Source organism: Macrobrachium nipponense, chromosome 4 (assembly GCF_015104395.2).
Source record: "Macrobrachium nipponense isolate FS-2020 chromosome 4, ASM1510439v2, whole genome shotgun sequence".
Taxonomy (NCBI): domain Eukaryota; kingdom Metazoa; phylum Arthropoda; class Malacostraca; order Decapoda; family Palaemonidae; genus Macrobrachium; species Macrobrachium nipponense.
This window is the reverse complement of record NC_061100.1, coordinates 21,840,760-21,858,448: the sequence shown is the minus strand read 5'-3', so window position 1 is coordinate 21,858,448 and position 17,689 is coordinate 21,840,760. Positions and strand designations below refer to the sequence as shown.

Here is a 17,689-nt window from a genome sequence, read left to right as displayed (position 1 = left end):
CACTTTAACCACATCAGACGTTCCGAACATTCCACGTTCATCATTTTGTCTCCTAATGCACGCTTTAACTTAAAAAATTAAAGAATGAAAATTAAAGAATAAAGTTTTCATAAAACTATTAATTGAATAAGTGTCTATTACCAAGCTCCGCCCACCCCCTATTTTAGATCTAGTCGAAGTCCCTTCTAACATAAACAAACCGTGTAGCGTGCATTGGCAATTGTCGTATTTTGGTTGAGCCACCGAGAGGAGTTTGCGGAATTCTTTATCAATATTTTTATTGGTATCATCAAATTACTGTCGTAAGTTGCATTTTGAATAACGTTTTGAATTTGTGGTTAATTTTGGCAAAAAAAATTGGTTGATGAATTACGGCCCATGAGACCTGCATGTTACATGACATACGCTCTGGCCAAATGATGGTCCTTGATTTAGGCTAGTCCAGCCATTGTTTGTTTGCCTTATTTTTGTTATTATACAACTGGAATGATGTGTTTTAACGTTCAAATGATGTTTAAGTTTAAACTGTGATAAATGTTGCTTTTAAGCATGGAGGCCTTGTGTAGGCCAAGTACTCTAATACTACCTACTAGTAGCTAATAGCTATAGGTATGTGTATTTGGTATTTCTACCTACTAACAAGCATTCCACATGACCGCATCGTTCGTCATCGCGAAAACGAAACCCACCAGGATTGGCCCGTCAAATGTATTTCGCCGTGCTTAGTACGAGCCCCCGGGGGTTAGGTAATTACAGTCGTCCGAATAAATATTACTTAAAATTCTTGTTCAGGAGGTAAAACTGCATACTAGAAAAACCGCAACTGCCATAGTCGGAATAGTAGGTACTAGCTACTACCTATAGATCTACCAAATATCTCATTTTCGTGGCAGAATTTTGATTAACCCATACCTAATCATCCCCACTAGGCTATGTAACAAAAGGCATCCCAGTGAGAAACTGGCAAAAAGTTGTAAGCAGCCCATATATTATGGAAATTTAGGTTTTCCAATAGTTTTGCTCAGGTTTTTGATGAATTTGATAGCAATTTTCATAGAATATGCAGAGTAAACCCTCGTGTCAAAGATTAGCGAGGCCTTCCCAACAGGAAACTGGGTTTTTGGGTTGGGGAACAAAAATGAAGGAAATACAGGGATGCGTCTAAGCTAACCTAACTTGATGGGGAGGTTGGGGTGGGGGGGACAAAATTTTCCCTCTCCCTGGTCCTTCACCTATCCTGATGCAGAATGCCTATCGTCACAGAGTAAAATGCACAGATACATCATAATCTAAGCTAACTCAACCCTGGGTGTCTGATTCTGATGCATCTAAACCCCTGGTCACCCATAATAACCTAGGGTTACCATGAAACCTGTAAAATCCTTTATATTATCTTGAAAAATTGTTGAGTTACATCTTTTAATATATGCAAGAACAACCATTATGCAGAGATATAATGGCTTGACTATCTGGAAAACCATTGCCCATATGTAGAACAAGTGTTAGAATTGGTAAATTAACAAAAGCATTTGCAAGTTCACTTGCCACTGGCTGTTCAAAAAGTCATGAAGATAAAGAGAGGCCAACATTTAAGTCTGTGCTGTTTCTGTAAAGTCTTATCAAGTAAATACGGAGATATCATGTAAACTGACTAAAGAACTTCAGTAGAAGCACTAATTAGTGATGAAGCGCCTCAGTGGCATAGTTGGTATGGTGTTTGCGTCCCACCTCGGTGGTCGCGGGTTTAGTTCTCGGCCATTCCATTGAGGAGTGAGAGATGTGTATTTCTGGTGATAGAAGTTACTGAATAACCACTGGTTTCATGCAACGTAAAAACACCATACAAACAAACAAACTAAATAGTGATGAAATAGACTCAAGAAAAGTTCATGTAATTAGTCATGATAAAACTTGAAATGCAAAAAAAAAATGTAAGTAATTATGGGTAGCTTGAAGAATTTGCTGAAAAAGTAGGGTTTTGGGTTGAAGAGAAGAAAAATAAGTGAATTAGAGATTCCTAACCTGATCTGATATTGGCCATACCCTACTTGACAAGGGTTGGGCTTCCAGTCAGGTAAAGGGTCTTCCAACAGGAAACCCTTCAAATTAGCTAGTATGGTATGTTTTAGACATAATTTAGTGCAAATGTTGATTTTTTCTAATAGTTTTTCATTTAATATTTAAGAGATTGATATTAATTTCTATTAAATCTAATCGTTTCAGGGGATTGCTGTGTAATTACAAGGTTCTGGATTAAATCGAATAATACTGTTGGGGACTGCTTTGGAATTACAAGGTTTTGTTTAGGGAAATATGGAAACTATTGACATACAAAGATGTATCCCTTATATCATAACCTAATCTTTCCCATGTTGACCTAAAACAAGGTGACAGATTTTGGCCAACAGGGATGACCCTTACCTAACCTTACTTTGGGTGATGTGAATCTGAGAGTGTAATACAGGATTGCATCATAATCCTTGATCCTAGATAATCTTGCTTTGGCTCAGAGCGCTATTAGCACTGTTCACTTGTATCAGAATGTTTAGGAGGCTTCAGAAACCATAGGACCCCATATCATTCTCATGACTAGCAATTACATTTCTGTGTTGATAAGCATCTTGGCAGACAAGAGGAGTAATTGTAATTTTTGTAGGCCCTTCTGCATAGTCCACGAAGCCAAAGGGAAGAGTCCTGGCTTGACTTTTTTATATTCAGGCTTCAGTATTTGTTTCTATTTTAAAAGGATTTTATTTGTATGTAGGAAAAACACACACCACTTAAAAAATCTGACGTGTAGCACCTTTCATATTGTAAAGATTTCATGCTACAGTCAGGAGATAAGCAGCCATATTGAATAAATTTGCCCAGATACTACTAGTTTGAGAATTTCATCATGGAGGAATTTTTAATTTTATGCATGGTTATTTACTATAGTATATGACATGGCCATCAAACCCTTATGTAATAATTCTTTGTGAATCTTTTATCGTGATTTGAGTAATTTTACATTCACAGCCCATGAGTGACTGTTACTGGATGTGGCGTGGCCAATTATGTGTTGGTTCCAAGAACATTGGTCCCACAACAATATGGTCAGACAGAAATACACTTATTCCAGATATGTAAGTATAAACTGCATTGAATTTCAGTTAAAAACATTCCTATATACTTATTTCGTTGATGTTTCCTTGGGATTTTTTTTATATTTTTTATTTTTACAGAATTGGACTGCCATTATATTGCATGTAATCCCTAAATCTTTGTGATATGGAATGCATGAACAGTTTTTCTTGCCTCTTTGTACAATATTTTGGTAAATTCGTACACCAGTGTTCATTGTTTTGTATTTTAGGGAAAGTTAATCTGTTTAATATATGCTGAATTTTTATAGTTTTTGAAAATGTTTTTAATTGGCACTGTTAATTTACACAAGCAAAGCTATGAAGTTGATGAAACTTGTGTTAGCCAATTGTTGTTGCTGAGGAACACTTACTCTCTTTGCATAGTGTAAATATGGATATTACATTATTATTTTTCCTGCTGTTATTTAGCTAGTATCCTGTATGCTGCCACTGAATTGGCTGCATATGTCCACACAAAATTGATCAGTGTCAAGATGACATATGAATGTTATACACTAAGCTCTATTTCAGTACTGTTTGATTTAAACAGGCATTCCTTGCATGCCATATATGTATATAGAACCTGTAAATTTTTAACTGCAAGATTGCAGACTCAAGAAAATTTTAATATTTAGGTAAACTTGGATAAGAAAATAATTGTTCCCATTAAACTTCTGAAACTTTACTTCTTTATTGGGCTATAAAGTGTAAAAAGAATATTAATAAATTAGGTTTTCTCCACAAGTGTCTGATTAAAAGTAACCAGAAAGGTATAGGAAAATAGTTTCTCTTGAATTTTTCAGGGGTAGAATTGGACTTCCTGATACTATAGTGCTTTCCATGTATTCTTACTATTTCATCACAGTGGTGTTGACCTCAAGATGACCTCATTTGCTGAGTATACTGTTCTGTGGGAGATAATTGGTACAAGGCACATTGATCTTTCTGGTGGATCTGTGAGTACCAATGGAAAGGATGTCAGTGTCTTTAGCCTTGAAGGTCATAGCTCTCATTTTGAACAACTCTCACAGGAGTTGACACAAACATCTAAGGTAAGATTTTCAGCAAAGTAATTTTTTTTATAATTCCTTTTTGAAAGGTTTTGGTGAAGTATTTATGGTATTGGATATTTTGGTTTTTGGAGAGAACATTTTAACTTTTAACACTTTTGATGACTCTAAACATACATCTCTTTTGGTGAAATTTTAGTCTTATGTGGGTAAAATCTAGTTTTAAGATTATTGGAGTGGCCTTGAGGTCTAGAGGACATTTTACCCTCTGTTGGTCCATCTTTATCACATACCCTTACCACTTGGTTTATTGTCTGCTTTGTCATTTTATGAGTGATGGACCATTGTCCCATTTTTGTCACAACCAAGGTACCCATTTTCTTTACTTTGAGCCATCTGGTGAGTGTTTTAGAAACTACAGTGTAAACAAACACATTGTCTTCAAGCATAGCAGTATACAAGGTTGGTGTACTGTCTCTCCTTATATTTGTGGTTTGTCTTCTGACCATCACAGTAAAATTACCTGTGATACCAAGTTTGAAGTAAATCAGGTATTGTTTATGGTTTTATCACTTCTCTAGCAAAATATTTGAGATGACCAGAAACTTCAGAGTTGAACATTATTGAGACAAAGATGTCTGTCTTTTGTCTATATGGATTCAATATGAGGAAAATCCATAGACAGTATAAAAGTATCATGCATGGTTCTATACCTCATTTGACAATAGGTTTAAAGGATTATGCTATGTAATTTTGAATTTTTTTAAAGAATCAATTGGATGATAAAAGCAAAGTTTTACAGGCTAAATTTATGTGACTTTTCCTTGAAAAATTAATCCAATGCACTGTTGTTATTTTATTACTTTACCTAATCTGGTATTGCTTATCAAGAAGTAGAACACCAATCTTTTTTGGTGTTTTAGATAATAGTTGGATCCCATTTCGATTTGTTTTCTATGGTTATTTATGAAGTTTAGTTCAAATACCTATATTTTTAAAGTGTAACTGAGTTTAGAAGAGATGCAAGTTATCTTTTGAGGATAGTCCACTGGCAGGTTAAGTTCATATTTGTGTATCAAGTTACTCATTTCATACATTCAACTTCCCTGTCGGATATATACTTAGCTATAGACTCCGTCGTCCCCGATAGAAATTCGAATTTCGCGGCACACGCTACAGGTAGGTAGGTCAGGTGATCTACCGGCCTGCCGCTGGGTGGCAGGAATAGGAACTATTACCTTCTAAGGACAGATTTTTCTCTATCGTTTGGAATGTAAACATACGTTTACGGTTCCTCCTGATTTGATTTTCGTGTTTCATCGCCATCGATCTTCTGGGCTGTCTTTTGCAGGGAAGTACTGGGTCTTTGGTTCGACATACGCTTTTATTAACTTTTTAATGAATTTCGCTTCGAAATTTCGAAGAAAATACTAAGTGAAACTACCGAAATCATCGGTAGACACTCACATATTTTGCCATAAAGAGAATTTTTAATATTTATTCATTATTACATGTAATAAAGGTTACAACTTTATTGAGGAAATATTAAACTCTAATTTCCTACTTTAGGAAGTCAGAAAAGCATATAACTAGATACGCTTACTTTATAAGCTTTAATGTTGTGCCTACTTACTTTTGTGGTTAGCCTTTATTTCTATTTCTCTTCGTTATGTTGCGTGGCGTACTTACGAGTTCTTTTCTTTGTTACGGGTAATGTTTGAAAGGTTCTTTGTCATATGGGCTAACCTTCGTCTATCACTAGTTACGGTTGAGTTTCTTCTCTCGTAGAAACATTTAGTTTATTTATTCTTCACTAAGTCTCTCAGGAGGTACTTTATATTATTAAAAACATGGGTTGTATAGCTTTGGGAATCTGGGCAAGTCAAACACCTCTGCTATAAAAATTTCTTATAATTGTAACAACACAGTTTACACACTTTACACTACACTTGGAACAGAGGGAGAAGGGATACAGCCTCCCGTATAAGGCCTTGTTCTTAACTACTTTACTCTGGCACTTCAAATGAAGTTTCGACCTAACTACTTTTTCTGACTCCTCCCCGAATGTCCTTTAGGACACCTCCTACTTCTACATGAATGGCTTTCATTACTTCCGGTGCCACCTCTAGATTCATCTGATTGGTTTCGTCCTTCGACGGTAACCACCCACTGAAAGGGTCATAGATCAACTTTTCTGGTGAGGTTAGCATCTTACTGTTTTGACCAACCAGTGCCAATGTTTGGTCTGGTTTTACGAAACTGCTATCCGTGCAGACTTATGCTGTACACATCTACTCCTTTTTTTTTTTTTTTTTTTACCTCCACTTCTGGTAGATCCTTCATCACTCTACTTTTACTATATATATTCTACCAGTGGTTTTTCCTAACTAAGTTTTCCCTAGCTATTTCTAGACAGACTCTTATTGTTTCCTAACAACACTCGGCCACCTACCGGCAGTGACCTCAATGCCTAAAATTACAAAAATGATTATATAAAAAAAAATACAATGTTGAAATAAATCAAAAATGGTTATATATATATATACAATAATGCTAGTATATTAGTTACTTGAAGGCAAATTTTCCATTAAGGACTTAATGGTGTTGAGTTTGTTAACAACTAACACTCTGACAATACATATGAAAGCAACTATGGTGAGTGCTAACAAAAAAATATTTATCATGGACATGATAGGGGAAATGTCAGTCTTGTGCATATGGAAAAATTGATTAGCTGCTTCAAGTTTTTCAAATGACATTAATTCAAGTTTGGATACTTTGAAATCCTTGACATTATCAATAATATTGATATGTCTAGATAAATTTAAGGTATAAGAAGCAAAAATGGTATGCTTGTAGTACAAATAACACAAAATAACTACTTCACAAGATGTCACAAAGGATTTTTTTTTCTTGTTTTTGTTTTTGTTGCTAAATATTATCTGAGATTGATCATTCATACAAGTGACTTTAGCTGTTAGTTGATTCTGTGAAAACACTACCATTTCATCATACAAAATTTGAGCCTTGAAAACAGGTCTTTAAGGGATGTATTCACAGTTATTTTCACCATCCTTGCCATTAATCAAATCATCAACGCAATACAACTACCCAAGAACCCCAAGTATCACCGCTTCTCAAGACCAAGAAAGAGCAAGCTTAACTCCTTCAACATTATCAAATACCCTTTGACCACTGAGTCTGCCATGAAGAAGATCGAAGACAACAACACCCTCGTATTTATCGTTCACTCCTTAGCGAACAAGTATCACATCAAGTTTGCTGTTAAAAAGGGTTCTGTTTCAAATAATAACTTAGTTTAACAATCAAATCTTAGTTCTTGTTATTGTTCTTGTACTGTTGTAATGATGATGATTACAACCGCTATGTCGTGTACCATCTTGACATGACCATGTTCTTTTTGGATTGCTCCCTCCTTGATTTGCAAGAGGGAGATGTAGATATCGCTCACCATGAGCCATAGTGTAATCCATTTCCTGCAAATATATTCTAGGCAGTAAACCTTATACAACAATGTTATTGACCTGTTGCACTTGGTCCTATCTTTTTCTTAAATTGTATCTCGGAGTCACTAATGCTGATGAAGTATGGGAATCATTTACGTTACTGTTTTCCTTACTACTTGACTCCTTTAAATCTTTAAAATCTTTTAAATGTTCTACTGACCAAATGTCGGAATGTACTATTTTAATATGGTTCCAATGTGCAACAGTTTCACTTAAAGTTGATTCATGCATTGGCTTAAATTTATTTAACTTTAACCTTTCTATTACTCTATATGGACCTTGAAATTTAGGACTTACTTTAACATTAGGTCCTTCAACTTTGTGATTAAGCACATATACTTGTTGACCTATTTTTAATTCTGGGACTGTTGATTGCTTATTGTAATACTTACTAGACTTTTGATGTAACTCCTTCAATCGAGCCCTTGTGCCTTTTACGGTCTCGAAAGTCCGTCTTGTTTTCCATGTAACGTAGTCTTCGTAATTATAAGTATGTCTTGGTGGGGACGCTTCGTCTAATAAAGTATTGGGCATTCTTTTCTGATAACCATATAACAGAAAGTGTGGGGTTTCCCCAATAGATTCATTTACAGTGTTATTAACCTCTTCATTACCGAAAGTTTGTTTGGAGGTAGGTGGGTACCACCAAAACTCCTCTTTTCAGATAGGGACTTCCAATCATTCTGTAATTTCGGTTTGAAGAGTTTGGAGCAAAATAAACAGTATGACACGATGCCAGACGTATGATGAACCCAAAAAAATAGTATTATTACTGCTTATAGTAGTGTGTAGGTGACAGATGAACTGCGTCTCAACAAAAAATCACAAAACCAGACAAGCGTAAACATGTAATAACTTCTACCCAAGTAAAAAACCAGTTGTATCATCATTTACTGTATTTATTTATTTATTCACTTATTACATTTTACAAATAAAAGATATGAACACCAGATAAATGAAGGTAGAAATAAAGCCTTATAGTAACTTTATATATAAAAAACCAAACCAGAGAAAAAGCAAAAAAGCGATTTTTTTCTGAGGACAAGAACTTGATTAAAAATTAGTTTAGATACCCCTAATGCCCCTAAAGTTGTTTTCTGTGATGAAACTAATCTTAGAAAACGTAGAAAATGACATCGCCCAATTTTTGAAAGATATACTATAAAATTTGCGATTTCCATATTTATTGGCGGGGCTTTCGCTTTAGTTTTTGCTCTTTTTTTTTTGTTATTACGTGCTTATTTACTGTTCTATTTTGATAATACTTTATGTGCATGTTCCAGGTGCAATATACCAACATTCTGTAAGACCGAATTTCTATTCAAGACCGTAGTTTTTTCACCGACCACCAGTGTCCCTTGTACAAGGGACACTGAGTTTCACATTTTTTTCATAAAATCATTTATTTTCCCTGTAGGATGATAAAACTAACAGAGAATATGCGTTATTATAGTGCTAATAATACCTGATAATTTCATTAGCCTGTCTTGATTAGTGTATTTTTGGCAAATATTTACGATGGGCACCCCTCCAAACTCGAGTCACTACCGAGAGATTCAGTTCGGCAGCGAACACAATGTTTACATTCTGCTCACCCACCCGGTAAAGAAGGGGTTAATAGTGAACTGTACGTCTTCAAGTATTAAGTCCCAATCTTCAGTCTGTGGAGTTACTAAAGTTTTCAGTACATCCTTTATCTTACGATTTGTTCTCTCTACTGCTCCATTAGAGCTTGGTTTATATGCTGTAACCTGACACTTGTTAATTTCATAAAACTCACACAATTTCTTCAAAATGTCACTAGTAAATTCTCCTGCATTATCAGATAATAATGTTTGAGGACATGAATGTCTAGTTATTATTCTAGATTTCAGAGCTTCTGCTACAGTAGTTGCTTCTCTGTTTCTGACTGGAATGATCTCAACATATCTAGTCAAGTAATCTATGAAAACTAGAATCTGACGATTACCTCTAGTTGTGTTTGGAAATGGACCTACAAAATCCATTGAAACTACTTGAAAAGGAGTTAATTCCGATGGATATTTCTCAAGAGGGGCTTTTACATTAACGTTACCCTTGTGTACGTTACAGATATGACAATTTTCAACAAATCTTTTAGCTTCTTCATTGCAATTCGGCCAAAAATAGTTTCTAGTGACTGTTCTACATGTTTTCTTTATTCCAGGATGTCCTGACAACTTGTAAGAGTGTGTTAATTCTAATACTTCCTTGGTTAGTGTGTTAGGTACATACAATCGTGAACAAGCATTCGGTTCATCTGATGTTTTATATAGAATTCCGTTAATTAACTGAAATTCAGACTGATCATCCTCATTTTGCATTAATTTACCCACTATTTTTCTAATGTTAGCATCTTTTTGCTGTTCGATCTGAACTCTTTCTAAGTCTAGATCTATGATCTGACAACTAAAACAGAAAGTATTAGTTGTGATTTGTTTCTCGTTTTCTTCTTGCGACCTTGACAAAGCATCTGCAATAGTGTTATATCTTCCCGGGATATACCTAAATTCTGGGGCAAATTCTAATACACTTATGAACCATCTGTTAAACTTCATATTATTTGTGAATGCTCTTTTCTTAAATAGATCACAAATAGGTTTGTGATCGGTAAGCACATTGACTTTATGTCCTAGCAATATATGCCTAAACTTACGTAATCCCCAATAGAGAGCTAAGCACTCTCGTTCGGTAGTGCTATAATTTCTTTCTGCAGCATTCAAAACTCTACTTGCATAATATACTGCTCTCATTCTGGTTTTTCCTTGTTGCATTAAAACTGCACCTACACCTGTACTAGAAGCATCGCAGGCTAAGTAAAATTCCTTTGAGAAATCTGGATACACTAAAATTGGATTTCTTGTCATCATTTCCTCGAGTGTTTGGAAAGCTCTTTCATGATCTGGCTTCCATTCATAAATTACATCCTTCTTTGTTAAATCTGTTAATGGTTTAGCTATAGTGGCAAATCCCTTAATAAAAGGGCGGTAGTAGCCAACCATACCTAAGAATCTTCTTAAGGCTTTCAAGTTACTTGGGGCTGGATATGCTACAATTGACTTTATTTTCCCTTCCTGCATACGCAGTCCATTTTCACTGATGACATGTCCTAAATATTCCAATGATTTCCTCATGAATTGACATTTCTTAATCTTTATCTTTAATCCTGCGCTCTTTAGTCTTTCTAACACTGTTTCTAATGTCTTAAAGTGACTATCCAAGTCCTTACTAGAAATGACTACATCATCTAGGTATACTGAAACATCCTCTATGTCTCCTAAGATTTGGAGCATTAATCGAGTAAATGTTAGTGGGGCCGATGTAAGACCAAAGGGCATGACTTCAAACTGTAAATGTTCCTTATGAGTACTAAAAGCTGTCAAGGGCTTGGATTCTTCGTCTAAAGGTACTTGCCAATATCCACTAAGCAAGTCTAATGATGTAAATATCTTTGCTCCACCTAATTGAGCTAACATATCATTTATAACTGGCATTGGCATCCTATCTGGAATGGTGTGTGAATTTAATTTCCGATAATCTATTACCATTCTCCAAGTGCCATCTTTCTTTGGAACTAATAAGAGAGGTGAGTTATATGGTGATTTAGAAGGTACTATTACACCATCTTGTTTCATTTCTTCAATTAACTATCTACGATCGGTCGTTGACTGATGGGTAATTTATAGTTAGGGATATAAAATGGTTTAGTTCCTTCTTGTATTAAAATCTTATGTTGCAAAGTATCTGTTCTGCCTAACTTATCTCCTTCTAAGGCAATGACATCTCTATACTTTTCCAATATTTGTAATAGTTTAACTCTATTCTGAGGAAAGTCTGTATTATTTACTTCTGTATTTAGAATTGAACTCGGTTCTGTGCTAGAGAAGAATGCTTTTTCACTTAGTGTTAGTAAAGGATTATTCACTACAATTCCTGTACAAAATTCTATACCAGGTCTTAGTATTAATCTTTTGTCTGAAAAATTCTGGACGTATGTCTCACAGTTATTACCTTTCACGTGAACTAAAGAATTGTCCATCCTAACAAAGTCAGGTAAGTTTTCATTAGTTAGCATTACGTCCTTTTCATGCAAGTCTCCGTCTGTTTTAGCCCTAAGACAAACCTTGGTTAGACATTGCGGGTACAAAACTACTTCTCTATTAAGTACAAATGTGACAGTATGGTCATCTGCAGTACTGATTAAACATATTTCTTCGTCATCTCGTATCTCTTGAGAAATAACAGACATCTGTTTCATCCGAATTTTCATCCAGTAGTATTGTTGAGTTTAATTCACCCTTATTTATTGTTCCTAATAACAGGACTTCATTGATATATTTTTCTTCTTTATTTTCATCTATTATGAGATATGTACAATCAATTTCTGATTCATTTTCATCCATTTGTTCGCATGCATTAAAATGTTCCGCGGCAATAAATTGTTCAGCTGCGTAGATTTGTTCAGAGTCAAAGCTCAGTTCAGAATTCTGAGTATCAAGGCTTGCATTGTTAAGGTTATTTATTTGTGCACAATCTATCATAGAATCTTTCCTGGCTAAGGACATTTCTTGCAAGGTATTATTTCTGCCACTTATTCCGCTAATATCTGTGCTAGCATTATTATCTATCTTAGTATCTTGGATGTTCGCTTCTCTAGAAGATGTCGTCTCAGATAAATTGATCAGATTTATGCAAGACTTTCCTTCTTCTAGCTGAAAACAAACATTTTCTCTATTTCTGCGTGGTAAATTTATTTTATTTTCTCCACAATCTAACATTATTTTACATCTCCGCATAGCCTTGTATGAAAACAGCGCTTGCGTAGGATAAAACCTTTCTTCTAATACTACAAATACTTCCTTAAAAGTTTTGTCTAAAATCTCTATGTCCAGTGTGACATTGCCTAGCGCCTTTATTTGTTTCCCGGCTATTCCTTTTATAATTCTACCAGGACCTTGTATTTCTATATCTGCAAAGCCTAAATGTTTTGTTAATGTTTGTTTATCTATTATATTTACTGTACTGCCTGTATCTAAAAGGATTGAGCATGGTTTATTATTAATTCTGGTTTGGATGATAGGTAAATCTTCTTGGCATATTTCTTTATCCCTTACTGAAAATACTATCTCCTTATTTACTTCAAAAGGAAACTTGAAATTATCTTCCTGACCTACCGTAACTATTTCATTCTCATTTTCTACTGGTAAGGAAAGGGAACCTTCTCATGTATTACCATCTGCTGTAATTGTCACTGAGTCTGATTATTATTTTGGGGTGTATTACTTTGGGCATTATGGTTAGTATTGGTATTTCTGAACCAACAATTTTGTGTTAGGTGACCTGTCCTATTACAATGAAAACACTTTGGTCGCCTACAATTCTGAGTTGTGTGGTTGGAATAACCACAATTTGCGCAATTTTGTTCCTGCTTGTTATTCTGTGTTCTATTATCTCCGAAGCTCTGACTGTGATTTGGGCCGAATGAGGTTGGGTTATTATTGTTTAGATTTCCTCTATACTGTTGAGGCCTATTTTTACTATTCTTGTTTGCTTGGAAAAATTTCCCATTCCCGTACCTTGGATTATTCTTATGGTCTGGGTTTCCCTGTTGTCTATGCTTAATGTTTCTAGATCTGTCTGGGACACCATCTGCCCTTCCCTGGAAATTATTTCTATTTCTATTAGGGTTTCCATTATTTACAAAACCTGTAATTTGTTCATGAAACTTACCTGTCAGATATATATATAGCTGTATTTTCCGAAGTCCGACAGAAATTAAAAAACTTACGACACACGTAGTGGGAGTCAGGTGGTTAGTACCCATTTCCGCCGCTGGGAGGCGGGTATCAGGAACCATTCCCATTTTCTATTCATAATTTTTCTGTCGCCGGTGTTGTAAACGCAGTTTTCAGCACCTCCGTCTTGAATTTAGGAAACTTGGCTACTATAAGTACCCCTTTTTGATTTTTTGGTATCTTGACTTTTGGATCGGTGGCTAGGCACACGTTAATTGTGGATTTGATTGATTTTGGCTTGATTTCTCTTTAAATAAGATGTCTGGTTCTAGTTCGGCTAGCGCCAGGTTTTGTACCAAGAGTGATTGTCGAGGTAGGCTACTGAAAGCATCAGTAGACCCTCATACTTTGTGTAAGAGTTGCAGAGAGCATGATTGTATGTATGAAAGTCGCTGCAAGGAATGTGAGTGTCTTTCTGATTCTGGATGGAGAGCGTATGAGTCCTATCTGCGTAAGCTTGAACGGGATAGGTTAAGGAGGTCTTCCTCCAGGAGCGTTTCAGGTAAACGTCAGGAAGTTCATGTTTCTCCTACTAACCCTCCTTTAATCACTACTCCTAACCCTGTAGTGTTGCCTTCGGGCCCTGGAACAGTGTCTGTGGAGGGTAATACCCTTACACTTATCTTAGAGTCGATTCATAATTTAGAATCTAAAGTGCTCGCCTTAGAAGGCAAAAGTGAAGGTGCAAAGTGCAGTGACAGTGCTCCTTCGTTTGTGGAGGGTGCGTCAGATCGGCCCCATTTCGCCTCTAGGCCTAGACCGCTGGCCGGACTCCCTCAGGTTTCAGGGAGAGGGCATGTCGAAAGCCAGCAGGAGGGTTAACGGGGAAACGCCCAACGCCGATCTGACGTGCCTTCGGCAGTATCTGTTGACGTACCCAGACGCCAAGGAAGCGTGCATGCACGTCTCCTGAAAGAGTGTTTCTCTTCTTCAGAGGCTTCCTCCCCGCACAAGGGGTGGAGCTCTCATTCTGTTTCACGCCCGCTGAAAAGGAGCGTTGGTGATCGTGATGCTTCACGTCCAGTTTTTGCTCTCGAGCGGCGATCTTCGCCTGAGAGTGTGTTCGCAGCCTTCCCGCCACAGAAGAAACGTAAGGAGTCATCGGATGATGACTTTGTTGAGCGCCCCAGTCGCTCTCGAGCGCGTGCAACGGCAGTTTCTGGGAGAAGGAAGAAGGCGTCCCCTCGCCCCTCGTCTTCTCACAGTATCAGCCCGTCACCTGACAAGGAATCCTCTCTTACTGAGAAGATCCTGCGCTCTTTGCAGCAACAACTTGCTGATGCCTCTTTCTAAGAACGGGAACGGGACCAAACCACGTCCCAGGAGAAAGGATTGACCGTCTTCCTGTGAAGAGATCTAGAAGGTCTCCCTCTCCCTCTCCTCGCTCGTCTATCTCTCCACTTTCTTCGCCTGCTAGAGTTCGTGCGACTCCCCAGCGGCTCTCTGGAGGACGTGAAGAGGAATTTGCTCGCTCTGCGCATGAAGCGGTATTACCCGCTCGTAAACTTGCGGTGCGAGAGCTCGATACTTGCGTGAACGCTTCGGTGCAAGTTCAGGATCCTGACGCTCGGTCGGAAGCCAAGCGAACGCCAGTGGCATCTAAGAGTGCACCAGCGGAAGCAGAGCGCGCGCGAGATGTTAAGCGCGCTTTAGTAAACGTCATTCGCACGCCAGTGGACGCCAAGCGTGCGCCAGCGGACGCCAGCAGCGCGCGAGTGGACGCCAATCCCGCGCTAGTAGCAGCCAGGTGTGCGACCAGCGGACCGCCCAGTGTGCGCCAGCGGACGCCAGGGGGTTGGTGCGCCAGGAGGGACGCTCGGTCGTGGACGAGGATGTGGATTTTCGTCGTCTCCCACCTGTTTTTGATGAGACTTTGCAAGTTACTTCGGGTCTTAGAGATACGACCGGAGTTTCTATTAAGGAGTCAGCTTTGCCTTCCACTTCACAGCAACGCTCCTCTTGGAAACTTAGACCAGATAGTCTAGTTCAGCCTTACTTCCTCCACTTCACCTGTGTCGGAAGCAGAGGTTAGCGACGCTTCGGTTTGAAGTGGATGAGATGAAAACCTTTTTGGCGGCAGTCTCTTTTCCGACTACCAGGTATTGACCCGCCTTCTTCAATCGGAGTTTGGAGATACGTTTCATCCGGAAGCTCCTCGCTCTCCTCCTTCACAACTTTCTTCTTCCAAGATCAACAAGGTCTCGGCATTTGTCAGAATGAAGAAGTCCCTTTCAACCAAGAGGGCTCTTCGTAAGGTCCATGACTGGATGGAGAAAAGGAAGTCTCAGGGAAAGACTTCTTTTGCCCTGCCACCTTCGAGACTTAGTGGGAAGGCTGGCATTTGGTATGAGACGGGAGAAGACGTAGGTATTAGACTTCCCTCGTCAGCTCAAGGAGACTTCACTAGCATTGTGGATGCCTCGAGGAGGTCTCACCTGTCCTCTTCGAAAGTTTCCTGGTCTACTACGGAAATGGACCACCACCTTAAAGGCCTCTTTCGGACGTTAGAGGTCTTCAACTTTCTAGATTGGTGTTTGGGAGTTCTGGATGCCAAGTCTAGGAGTTCCGACTCGATTAGTCTGGGGGAGCTGTCCAGCGTAATGTCGTGTATGGACAAGGCCGTCAGAGATGGTTCGGAGGAGCTTACAGCCTCACTTTTGCCACAGGGTGTCTTGAATGAAAGGAGATCCCCTGTTTTGCAATTTTACAGCTAAATCTGTCTCTCCGTCACAAAAGGCAGATTTGCTCTTCGCTCCTTTTTCGGATCATCTCTTCCCCCCAGGCTATGGTAAAAGACGTTCTGCTACCAGCCTACAGGAGAAGGCCACGCAAGATCTCCTCGCACAATCTTCAAGGAGACCTGCGGTTCCTTCGTCCTCGGGAGTTTCGATTCTCAAGAAATCGAAGCCCTTTCGAGGTAGTTCTTCCTCGAGACCAGCCCCTCGAGGAAGAGGCACTTCCAGAGGCAGAGCCACTGCGCTTGCCAAGAACAAGAAGTGAAACAGAAGTCCTTCAGTCACCGGTTGGAGCCAGGCTTCAGCTTTTTGCGCAAGCCTGGGAAGAGAGAGGTGCGGACAAATGGTCCTTGGACATCTTAAAGAAGGGTTACCGGATCCCGTTCCTGAATCCACCCCCGCTGTCTACGACACCCAGGGACATGTCTCCTTCTTATCGGGGAGAAAAGCAACAAGTGCTTTACGATCTGTTAGATCAGATGATCGTGAAACACGCCGTAGAACAGGTCTCCGACCTGAATTCCCCCGGATTTTACAACAGACTGTTCCTGGTGCCAAAGCAGTCGGGGATGGCGACCGGTACTCGATGTCAGCAACCTGAACCTCTTTGTCATCAAGCAGAGGTTCAAGATGGCAGACACCTCAGTCAGTGATGGGAGCCTTAAGACCGGGGGATTGGATGGCTTTCACTAGATCTCCAGGACGCGTATTTCCACGTCCCCATCCACCCCCAGTCCAGGAAATACCTGCGGTTTGTCCTGAAAGGAAAAGTGTTTCAATTCAGGGCTCTCTGCTTTGGACTCAGCACTGCTCCGATGGTATTCACCCTACTGATGAAGAACATTGCGAGGTGGCTTCATCTTTCCAAAGTCGGATCTCTCTCTACCTGGACGACTGGCTCGTACGAGCCTCCTCGAAAGACCGTATTGTCTGGAGGACCTTCACACGACCTTGTCGTTAACGAAGTCCCTGGGGCTTCTGGTGAACCTCGAAAAGTCACATCTGACCCCTTCTCAGTCTTTAGTCTATCTGGGGATTCAGATGGACTCAGTGGCTTTTCGGCTTTTCCGTCCCAGGGGTGACAACTAGATTGCCTAAGCAAAGTGTCAACCTTTCTGGGGAAGGAATCATGCTCGGTGAGGGAATGGATGAGTCTGCTGGGGACCATTTTCCTCACTGGAGAAGTTTGTTTCCCTAGGGAGGTTGCACCTCAGACCTCTTCAATTCTTCCTTGCGGAAAATTGGAAGCACCAAAATACTTTGGATTAGATTCTGGTGTTATCAGAAGAGGTAAAGGAACATCTAAGATGGTGGACCGACCCTTTGAAGCTCGCAGAGGGTCTTTCCCTCAAGCTTCAGAACCCCGACCTAGTGTTGTTTTCCGACGCGTCTTCCGCGGGGTGGGAGCAACACTGGGGGGTGGATGGAAGTGTCAGGCACCTGGAGAGGGGAACAGGTGTCCTGGCACATAAACCTCAA

The 17,689-nt window shown here is 39.0% G+C and overlaps 1 protein-coding gene across 1 annotated transcript in view; it reads left to right on the top strand.

Annotated features, from left to right (window-relative positions):
• The first annotated feature begins 154 nt into the window (after nucleotides 1-154).
• The window catches only part of LOC135210765 (uncharacterized), a 53,558-nt gene continuing 36,023 nt past the window's right edge, over nucleotides 155-17,689 (top strand). Inside the window, exons 1-3 of the mRNA XM_064243615.1 lie at nucleotides 155-302; nucleotides 3,019-3,125; nucleotides 3,991-4,177. Of these exons, the coding sequence (XP_064099685.1) occupies nucleotides 3,022-3,125; nucleotides 3,991-4,177 (291 nt within the window). The 5' untranslated portion in view covers nucleotides 155-302; nucleotides 3,019-3,021. The remainder of the gene's footprint in view (nucleotides 303-3,018; nucleotides 3,126-3,990; nucleotides 4,178-17,689) is intronic.